The sequence below is a fragment of the Lactuca sativa genome, chromosome 2, assembly GCF_002870075.4.
Source record: "Lactuca sativa cultivar Salinas chromosome 2, Lsat_Salinas_v11, whole genome shotgun sequence".
NCBI classification, from domain to species: domain Eukaryota; kingdom Viridiplantae; phylum Streptophyta; class Magnoliopsida; order Asterales; family Asteraceae; genus Lactuca; species Lactuca sativa.
Genome location: NC_056624.2, coordinates 149,481,593 through 149,493,184, shown reverse-complemented (window position 1 = coordinate 149,493,184; position 11,592 = coordinate 149,481,593). Strand labels below are relative to the sequence as shown.

At 36.1% G+C, this 11,592-nt stretch overlaps 1 protein-coding gene across 1 annotated transcript; it reads left to right on the top strand.

Annotated features, from left to right (window-relative positions):
* Nucleotides 1–2,352: 2,352 nt before the first annotated feature.
* Nucleotides 2,353–4,976, top strand: LOC111909684 (actin-7). The gene is made up of 5 exons (XM_023905463.3): nt 2,353–2,512; nt 3,161–3,231; nt 3,346–3,739; nt 3,822–4,435; nt 4,524–4,976. The coding sequence occupies exons 2-5, from the start codon at nt 3,172–3,174 to the stop codon at nt 4,587–4,589; spliced, it is 1,134 nt and encodes a 377-aa protein (XP_023761231.1). The 5' UTR covers nt 2,353–2,512; nt 3,161–3,171; the 3' UTR covers nt 4,590–4,976.
* Nucleotides 4,977–11,592: the final 6,616 nt, after the last annotated feature.

Sequence of the window (11,592 nt, the reverse complement as noted above, 5' to 3'; positions counted from 1 at the left end):
GATTACACTGCGCATACGTGCTGAGTACGCCCCGTGTACTCAACAGGTTGGGCCTCAGATGCTTGGGCTTCGGTTTGGGCCATTTTTGGACTTAGATGCTTAGGGCCTTGTTGGGCCATCAAGTTTTTGGGCCGATGCTTGTTTTGGATTCTCTTGGAAAAGGCCCATGAATGGGATTGGACCTAATTTGGAAAATTGGGCCATGATGGGGCCTTGGAGGATTAATTTGGAATTGGGCCTTTCAGACTGTAGGTTTGGGCCTTAGTCTTGGTCCAAGCTAGGTAAGGGGTGAAATGGTCTTTTTACCCTAATTTTTGGACTATTGGTTATGGATTGGAATCCAATTATGAATTGGATGTCAATGGTATTGACAACGCAAGGATTTTAACAGGCCAACAGCTAGAGATCCTTTCTGTGAGCTTCGACAGTGCGAGGTGAGTTTCCTTACTGTGTTTAGTGGGTCGAAGGCACCAATGCTAACCCATGATTTTGTTATGTTATGATGCTAGATGTTTGCATGACTCTTGCATGTGTTATGTACTCTTATGCTTACCGGGTGGGGCTCGATGACCATTTTGTATGCTATGTATCTTTGTGATTATTGCATGTGTGTGTATTTATGTGTTATATGTTTATATGTATGCCGGACGGGGCCCGATCTGTATACTGAGCGAGGTCTGATGATGGGTGGGGCCCATTATGTGTTTATTATGTATGGTATGTAATATCTTGGGGAACTCACTAAGATTTGTGCTTACAATTTTCAGTTTATGTTTTAGATACTTCTGGTTCCAAAGGGAAAAATTCCCCCTTGCCCCTCATTCTTCGAGAATCAGAAAGATCCTTTTCAAGTTTGAATTTGTTTATTTGGAATCTGAGTTCTTCTACTTCATTTTTATTTACTTATTTTATTTTCATTTTTATTTACTTATTTTATTGATTTTTATTTAATATCAATATTTTTGCCTCTCTTTTTTATATTATTCCTTAAGTCCCATAAGTTTGATCCTTTAGAATTGGACTCATTTTCTCATCGAGCGAAGGATACGAAATAAATCAGATTGATTAAAAGCACTATGTGAAATATTCGGTTTTTTCCTTTTCCTCTATCCCATAGGTACAATGTTTATTAGTCCAGAGCACACACCACCCGATTTTGTATTTTGTGTTTTACTCTGATATTGATGATGTATCGATACATTTTGATAACTTGGGTATTATGATAATGATATGGTTTGATGTTTGTTAAATCTAAAAATGAAAAAGATTGTATGGTCTTATTTTGGAGCGTTACAAAAATGGTTTTTAAACTTGCTATCATCAGTTATAAATACCACTTTGAATTAAAAAACCACAAGTTTAGCGATGCTTACAACTAAACACCGAATGAACACAAATTCGGTAGTTTAGTGTATAATTTCGATCTTAACATTTTTTTATTATTAGTTTGTCGTATTTTAGTTTTTTTTATACATTCAGATCTGTTAATCATTAATGATCACATTCTTTTAATGTGTACATATTTAACATTGACATGCTTAGTTAAACAAGAGAGATATACTAGAGTTTAGTAAAAAAGTAAGGCATGTAAACCAAATCATATCGACGACTTTGGCGAGAAGGGTGATGAGGCCACTCCTGTAAGTGTTACGTTAAAAGTCAAATTTCAATGCTAATTTGGTGGTCAAAATGCTATAAACTTCTGCATATTGATGCAAATCTAATTTTTGAGGTTTGAGGTTCGATGAATTAATTTCTTATATATTAGCAAAAAAAAATTATTTCTTTTACAAAGTTTTCAAATCATGTTTAAATGAAAAGCGAAATAGATATAAAGATAATCATATTTAAAAATAAGACATTTAATATTTGTATATATGTAACATTATAACTATACTATCAAATTTATGATTATTTAGTTCATAAGCTTTGTTTAAATCGTAAAAGATCATTGAATTTGTTATTTTTGATTAATTTGTTTTTTTTTTCAAAATTTTCAAATGAGAGACTCCATTAAAAAAAACTTTAGTGATATTTTATAACTCAATGAAATTTAATATATGATCATAAAATTTAAATTATTGTCTAATTTTGACTTTAAGGAATAAAATAAAGATTAGAAGAAATCTATTTTTTTGAGATCCAAATGTTAATAATTTTATTTTAATGCCTAATTTTATTTTTCTAATTTCACTTTAACCCTAAAGATAAAAGTAGCAGAGACTGATCGGACGGATAATTAAGAAACAGCGTGTAGATCGTACGGTTGGCAAGATGAAAGGCTGTCAACGCCAGGTCACTCTATCTTTTCTCGTGGTCTGAATGATTCCCCCTCTTTCTCCATATACTCTCTCCCCTACCTCCCCTTTCTTTCCCATTTCCAAAAATTCAAAGCAGGAGCAAACGAGAGCTGAGGGCTAGGGTTCAACTTCCCCGGCGTCCTTCTTCTCCAGATCGGCTTCTGCTTCGTTCGATCTCCCTCGTCTTTATCTTCGATCTGTTTTTCATTCTGGTAATTCTTCAAACCCCGTTTACTTTACTTTGACTCTTGTTTTTGGTAGGTTTCTAGCAGTTGAAATCTAAATCTCGTGAATTCCTTTTCTTTTTTTGATTAATTGGAGTTATTCTAGTTGTAATCATTTCAGATTACAGAAAATTCATTGTTTTTACTTGTTACTTCTCGCTCTATCTGACTAGATGTTCCGGTTGCTTGATCTGATTCCGATTTCTATAGATCTGTTATCTTTGGTTCATGTTTGACGAAAAGCATGTAGCCTTTGTAATCTGAAGTTACCAGATCTGTAGGTTAATTCATTCCGATTACTGCGATCTGTGCTAGTATCCGCGATTTGCTTGAATCGTGTGCTTAGAACTGTGAAAATCCGTTTGTGATTCGTTTCGTATTTAGTTACTCGGATGTGTTTGGTTGGTGTAGTTTCATGTCGTTTTTACCATTAATTGTTGGGTTTTGAGTAGCGTTTTGACTCAGATCTCAAAACCGTAACTGTTTTCCAGATTTGGTACAATTGAGCCAAAGTCCACTTGGATAGATCTCTTCTGTGCGCAATTGAGAATAATTCTTTATCTTTTACTTCATGTTTGTATATTAGTTGTATGAACAATGAATCCTTACATGATCTAATAACCTGTTTGCTTGCAGTCTTATAGAAAATGGCCGATACCGAGGATATTCAGCCCCTTGTTTGCGACAATGGAACTGGAATGGTGAAGGTTAGTATCATTTTCTACTTTTTTACCTTTTTTCCTTTCTAATTTAATCACCCTTTTCCCTTTCCCTTTTCATCTTCATTTCCAATTAATCTGATTTATTAATCAAATCCACAGGCTGGATTTGCTGGTGATGATGCACCAAGGGCAGTTTTTCCAAGTATTGTTGGTAGACCAAGACATACAGGTGTCATGGTTGGCATGGGACAAAAGGATGCTTATGTAGGAGATGAAGCACAATCCAAAAGAGGTATCCTTACTCTTAAGTACCCAATTGAACACGGAATTGTCAGCAACTGGGATGACATGGAAAAGATCTGGCATCACACTTTCTACAACGAACTTCGTGTCGCCCCTGAAGAACACCCTGTTCTTCTCACTGAAGCCCCTCTTAACCCTAAAGCCAACAGAGAAAAAATGACTCAAATCATGTTCGAAACCTTCAATGTCCCTGCTATGTATGTTGCAATTCAAGCCGTTCTTTCTCTCTATGCCAGTGGTCGAACAACTGGTCAGTCTTTTATCAGTTCATCTTTCTTTATATGATTATTTATATCTTTAATTGTGAACTAATAATGGCTTGTTTGAAACAGGTATTGTGTTGGATTCTGGAGATGGTGTGTCACATACAGTTCCAATCTATGAAGGGTATGCACTTCCTCATGCTATCCTCCGTTTGGATCTTGCTGGACGTGACCTTACAGATTCTCTAATGAAGATCTTGACTGAGAGAGGTTACATGTTCACCACAACTGCTGAACGTGAAATTGTGCGTGACATGAAGGAGAAGCTTGCATATGTTGCTCTTGACTATGAGCAAGAGCTTGAAACTGCTAAAAGCAGCTCTTCTGTTGAAAAGAACTATGAGTTGCCAGATGGACAAGTGATCACGATTGGAGCTGAAAGATTCCGTTGCCCTGAGGTTCTATTCCAGCCTTCTTTGATTGGAATGGAAGCTGCTGGTATTCACGAGACTACTTATAACTCCATCATGAAGTGTGATGTGGATATCAGGAAGGATCTTTATGGAAACATTGTGTTGTCTGGTGGGTCCACTATGTTCCCTGGTATTGCTGACAGGATGAGCAAGGAAATCACTGCTCTTGCTCCTAGTAGCATGAAGATTAAGGTTGTTGCTCCTCCCGAGAGAAAATACAGTGTCTGGATCGGAGGCTCCATTCTTGCTTCACTCAGCACCTTCCAACAGGTAAACAAAATCAAATCAAAAACTAACATTTTTTTTAAAAAAAATCTTGTTATTCGATTTTACAATTTGTATTTTGTGTTTAATTCAGATGTGGATTTCGAAGGGTGAATATGACGAGTCTGGCCCATCCATTGTTCACAGGAAGTGCTTCTAAGTATTTGATTTTGTTGCGTTTCTGAAGGTGGAGTTTTTATTTTATTTGTTTTAGTTGGTTTTTGGGTTTTTTTTTTTCTTTCTATTGGCCTTTTTTCGTGTTATGTTTCTATGTGAACTTTTAAAAGACTGGCAGAAAGTGGGATTTGGGGAAGCTGGGTATGGGACTGGGGATGAAGGGCGTTTACGTCTTTTAATCTTGTGGAGCTTTTCGTGTTGGTGCCAGGGATGGATGTTTGTAGTTGAAGAGTGGTTGTGATATATGTTATTATGAATTGTTTTGTTGGCAATAACTGTGTCAATATCTACTACTACTGTACCAAAATTTGTGTTAGAGTCAGTTTGTGGTCACATTTTATTATATCATCTATTATAAGGATTCTATTTATTGCTGTGCGTTACAAGGATTCTTAAAGTCATAAATTCAGTTTCATGCTTAGCCTTTAAATTTGTGTAGTGGAATTGCAATGTGGAGAAATCAGATGATCTATGGCACAAATTTTAAGTCGACAAATCTCATAATATTCTCTAAACGATGACAAATCTTTGAAATGCGTGTATGCATAACAATTCTAGTACGTCAAAAGCTTCAACTTTAATTCACCATTTTGGTTAGCTTTTCTCGATACTCGATTTGTGCGCATATAAAAATATTGTGAAATCAGTACAACTATTATTTAGAGGTGCAAATGAGCCGAGCTGGGTCAGGCTTGGCTCAGGGCATGTTTAAGTTATATGAGGCTTGAGTTCGAGTTCGGCTTGATTTGAGCTTTCTTATACTGAGCTTGGTTCGAGTTCGTAAATAATTATACAAGCTCGGCTCGGACTTAATTTGTTTTTGTTCGACGTGCCTAAATACGCTTAAGCTCGGCTCGAGCCCGTTAAGAAGCTCCGTTTATTAATACCATAAATTCCTAATTCACCAAATATATATTTATATTAATATATAAAAATAATAATAAATTATATTATATAAAAGCTCATTTAGGCTCACGAGCCTAATCGGGCTTAGTGACATAGGATCGAACTCGAGCTCGTTTAATAAATGAGCTTAACATTAAGTTCGAGTTCGTTTAAAATCGGTTTCGAGTCGAGCTTTTAACGAGCCAATCTCAAGTAGTTCACGAGGAGTAGTTTGACGTGTTTGCACCCCTAAGTATTATCTTTATTTTAACCAACCTTAAGTGAGTCCGAGCCAAACTTATGTTAATCAGTTTGATTAGGCTAATGAGCCGAAATGAGTATATATATATATATATATATATATATATATATATATATATATATATATATATATATATATATATATATATATATATATATATATATATTAAGTGTTTGTAGTCAAAATCATGTTACATGTTATGGTTTAAAATGTCTAAATTGGTTTTTTTAGGGGAACAAATCGTTAATTTACCGACTGAATTTGTCCATTTACCTGTTTTAAAAAGGTTACCCATACAAGTCATAATACATTTAAGCAAGCGAGTCCACTCTAAGTCAAACCGATGACCATGTCATTGAGTAGGGTCGACGTGGAATACTTGGGACCTAAGGGTTACTTCTTATTGTGGACCCTCCCTTGTGACAAGAAAGGAGGGGCAAATCGGTTGAAACCCTAAATCTTCATTCCCCTTTTCCACTAAACGATACCGACAATCCGAAAAACATCCCTTTCACGTGAATCACTAAGGCTACCCTAGGGATGGAAATGGGGAGGGGTTGACCATCCATGCCCTATCCCCGACTCCCGAGTGTCTAACCTCTTCCCCATCCCCATCCCCAACGGATGCGGGGAATCAAATTCCCTTCACTTGTTTTTATCCCGAACCATCCCCATCCCCATCCCATCCCTGACCCATCCACAACCCATCCTCAATCTATCAACATAATAAACTCAACTTACACAAAAAACCAAGTATAGAAAGCGATCAAAACCAGATGCAATAATCAGATTCTGTTTACATCAATTATCAAGTTTAACAAGCATCAAAACGAAAAGTGATGATTTGGTATACAGATCGTCAAATGAAGTAACGATTGATGAACTCTTGGAATTGGGAATATAATTTGGTATACGGACTCTATCTCTGATGGTCTAATAGTCTAATATATATCAATTCATTTTTTTTAGTGAACTTAATTCAAATTCAATAAATGATCGACATATATATATATATATATATATATATATATATATATATATATATATATATATATATATATATATATATATATATAGTCATCAAAGCGGGGGTGGTGCGGGTTGGAGATTGTTATACCCGAACCCGACCCATCCCCGGTTTTAGCATAATGGGGATCCCAACCCCATACTTGGTACCTGTTTGGGCGGGGAATACCTGTCCCCGATTAGGGCGGGTCAACCGAGTTCCCCATTGGGTCGGGTAAAATTTTCATCCTTAGGCTACCCTACCACTATAGTCACCCGAATTAGTATCGATAGATTCAAGTGACCGTTTCGACTTTGACGATTTGCATACTATTTTTTGTGATTGTGGAGCTCAGATTGCGAAACAAAACTTGAAGTGGAGCGTTTGAAAGAAAAAATGGGTCGTGATTTGGTCATAAGCAGGGTGAACCTACTGGCATTGCATCGTCGGTTAGAGCAGACAGAGAAGAAGTTGAACTCCATCACTGTGTTGGTGGTCAGACAGGTGTTTGTCATATTTGGGTTTTTGGTGACAAAGGTTGTTGATGTTTTGAAGAAGTGATCTGTTCGTCGTTGTGGTATTTGTGTTGATCAGGTAGTATTGTGTTTGTTTTACGGTTTATGTGTTTGTATTAGGGTTTATGTGTTCAGATGTGATGTTGTTCCGTTTAGTTGGTATGTTTATGTTCATTTTGTGAAAGTGGATGAAGCCCTGTGTATACACTGGCAATTTTGTATAACCAATGTGTGTAATCCTCTTTTGTTAATAGAAAATATGTCGTTATTATAATCTGACTATCTTATTTAATATATTTGTTTAGGTTGTTTAGTAGGGTATAAAAATTAAATTATGTTTTTTTTAAGCCAATAACCCTCATCAGTACTGTTACTTGGTGCCAAAGAGGGGGTAATTTCGTCCTTTCACATTTTACCCTCGAGTATATACAGATTTGAAACATAGATGTGGGCATTTTTACCTTTATTCGCTCTTTTCTTGTTTCCTTTCGACTGACCTTACTAAAATGAAGGTATCGATGAAAACGGTGGCATGCTCATGTGGATTTGATGCAATAATAAGAACGTCAACTACTCCGTCCAACCTTGGTCGACTCTTCTATGCTTGCCCCAAAAAGGTATAATGTAAAATGCATTTTCATTCCACTGTTGACCTAGATTTACATAATCGTTTTTTGGGTTTGGCAACATACTCCTAAAACTTTTATTTTTAGGGTCCTCGTGATGGGTTTATAGGTCGGGCAGACGAAGTGGAGACTACGACACAAGTGGTGACGAACAGTTGTTTACAACTTTGGTTAGGTCAAATAAGAAGCTTCAATCGGATGTTAGGAAGCTGAAAATTTGGTTATTTCTAAGTTGGGTTGTTTTCTTTGTCATATTAGCCTATAAGTAGTAATGGATGTGTAATGGATTGTTCTTGTTATGCTTAACATTCTAATTTCATGTTTCCCGTTATGTTTAACAATGTATGTGTAATGGATTTGAAATCATTTTTTTATTTATTTAATGAAAATGCTATTGTGTTGTGTGCACATTACACATACAATTGTTTATATTTGTGATATAAGTGTCCGTACAATAAGATCCAACATGTAACTTACAATATAAAACAATTGCACCCACATACAAATAACTGCTAATCCAAGCATAACTAATAATTGAACCCAATTTGAAATTTCTTGCACAATTATGCTCATATACTATGGACTTAATTTGGAAAGAATGTTCTTCACTCATCTATGAAGCCCACAATCTAAACTTACACTGCCCAGAACAACATTTAACTAAAAGTCTTCTACTGTCATTTTTTTGTAGCACAACTGATAGCCATTAGCAAGACCATAATTACATAACATAAGCTTTAATTGTTTTGGACTATCAAATCAGATACCTAAGACAAGTCTTTGTTTTTTCCAATGCACATTTTCATTATATGTAGTTACCTCCTCAAGGTTTGCCTCATTGTCGTCCATATTAACATACAGATCCTCATGAGGAGGATTGTTTGGGGTTGACTGCACCTTGGAGCATAACATGCTCAAAAACACATCATTCATAGTTTTATTGATTGGAATGCAATCTACATATTCAAGGTCATTATGTATATTACCTTACAATTTATCCTGGTCATTCTGAACAACTCCCTCAACATGCACTTCTTCATTAGCTTTAACTACCCTTAAATGGTTGTCTTCCACACCGCTTACATCAAATTGCTCATTGATAAACCATTGATATACATTTACACCGAAATGAGCCATGTATACATCCTCAACACATGAAGTAGCATAACCAACTTCGATGAACTCCTCTTAGTCTATTTCATTAGCTAATATCCTCAATCAATTAGGAAATTTCATTTTGGGCATGCGAAAATTAACATTCACACACCTCTCGTTTGCGAATCTTTCAAAGAACCCCACAAACTCGTTCCTGTCCATTCCAACAATATCGACACTGTCAAACCTTTGATCCGCTCCATCTGTATAACTAATTACTGGGTACATAGTACAAAACCCAACAAAGTGAACACGGATTTTCATATAAACGAACATGCTATCGAGACTTTACGAGAACAGTAAGACAATAAGGGGAAGAACAAGACAATGACTGTTCTTTGTCAAAATATTTGTAGGGCAAACTCATTTAACGATAAGGTGACGTGGAATCTTAGTTGGCATATTATTTATATGAGGTGAGCTTAAAACCTACTGACTAGGACGGGGTTCGCCGGCTCACCCCTTCAGTTTGAACATAATGGTTTTAAGAATAGGTAAATTAACAATTCGTTCCCATAAAATGCAAAAAAATAGGGACCTTTTAAACCATAACATGTAACATGGTTGGGCTACAGTAACTGCGCTTAAAAAAATGTATTTTTATTTTTATATATTAAAATACCATTATAGGAAGTTAGTGTATACCGAGCTCGGGCATGTATAAAATTTTATGAGCCAATGTCAAGCTCCATACTATAAGACTCAAAATGATTCGAGCTCGATCCCCAAAAATTTTAAACGAGCCAAGCTCAAAACTAGTCAAGCTTGGGCTCTACCTGACTCATTTGCAGCCTTAAAAACAACCATGAAAATCCATAAGGAAAACTTTTACCATTAGAAAGATGTACTTCGATACTTCATGAAATGTTTTTAACAAATAAATATTTACCAAAACCTACCAAATTTACATATGGAATATATATAATGACCCATATCTTTAAAAGGTGACCAACATACATGAAATGTCGTATTTCAAACAAGAGCTAAAGTGTATCGTATCGGGGACTAACATTTATAAAGAGATAGGACTTAATGTATCCCAAAATTTGACATCATAGACTAAGTTTAGAAAGTACATTCTAAAACAACATTTCAGAGTGTAATATTTTAAAGCTTTTGTGGGTTATGAGAAACTGATCTCTTGTAACACCTCATATTTCAAACAATTTTTTTAAATTACCCAAAATATTGTTCATAACCCAAATCATCGAAAACACAAGTATCAAATACAAATCACCATCACAAAATATCGGAGTGTCACAAAATGCCCAGTAACAAATCTCTCAGCGAGTATGTACAATCATACATTCGCCTTCTCGCGATCCCCAGAAGTACCTGAAACACATATAATCACCAACTGTAAGCACGAAGCATAATGAGTTCCCCAAGATACCACATACAACACACCATAAATAAACAACTATGAGTTATCAGTAACCTTGGGGACTATCAACAGTCCTAGTGAGTAAACAACACACCCTATGGGTTATCAGCAACCATGGAGACTAGCCGGAGTCTCAGTCACACATAAACAACATAACACAATAATAACAACTACACCCAACTGATCATCACAAATACAACTATTACCACACATGTAATAATAACTGAGGAGACTCACCTGATATTGGTGACAGATAAATCTTACACCCGAACTATCGGAACTAGACTCTGCCTAATAACACAATAATTAATTGTCATAACCCGTAAATTTCTATCTTGTATGTCAATCTAATCAATCAAAAGTCAGACTTGTTTCTGCTATCTTTTAGACTATGTTAAGGGTCATATATAGGTTTCTAAGCCTTATACATTTAAGGATTATGTGTTATGAAGTATGAGCTCGAGATCAGAAGGCTGCACCCGAACCAGAAAACACAACATATGAGGTTCACGGCCGCAAACCCTGTTCAAAGCCGTGAACTCTCTCTTGGCCGTGATCTCTTCCCTCTAAGTATGATATTGCTTCATTTTTCCTTCATTTCTTCTTCTTCCAGCCGTGAACTTGAGTTCTCTCTCAAGTATCATCCACGAAAGAGCCTTCTATCACCTCAAAAACGTAAGTAACTCACCCCTCTTCTTATTGTTACTTGAAATCCCTTTACCTTCCATCTTAATTCATCATCTTTTCATCTTGAAATTCAAGATCTTCAAGCTTAGGGCCATGAACCATTCATCATTGGACCGTGAAACATTCATCATTGGGTCGTGAACCCTTCTTTGGGTCGTGAATCTTCAAGTGGGCCGTGAACACTTCATGTGTTCTTGGGCCATGATCACACCTTAGGGCCGTGAACCCTCATTCAACCTCCTAACTTGTTTCTAACACTCTTGTGGTGAGTTATTCTTGCATCCTAGGTTTTTTCATAATCATCTTTGTAGTTAGATTCACTAATCTCATGCCTATATGTATCATTACATGCTATTTAGGAATCACTCGTGTCTTAGGACTTCGTTCGTGGAACCTATCATCCTTATTCCAGTCTTCAATTGAATCACCCATATAAGGTGAGTTCATACCCCTATATAGGCCTGTC

Excerpts from the sequence above, each read along its gene's own strand:
- LOC111909684 (XM_023905463.3), top strand. The coding sequence starts at position 3,172 with ATGGCCGATACCGAGGATATTCAGCCCCTTGTTTGCGACAATGGAACT. Across the intron at positions 3,232-3,345 it reads ATGGAACTGGAATGGTGAAG|GCTGGATTTGCTGGTGATGA; the intron begins GTTAGTATCATT and ends TCAAATCCACAG. Across the intron at positions 4,436-4,523 it reads CACTCAGCACCTTCCAACAG|ATGTGGATTTCGAAGGGTGA; the intron begins GTAAACAAAATC and ends TGTTTAATTCAG.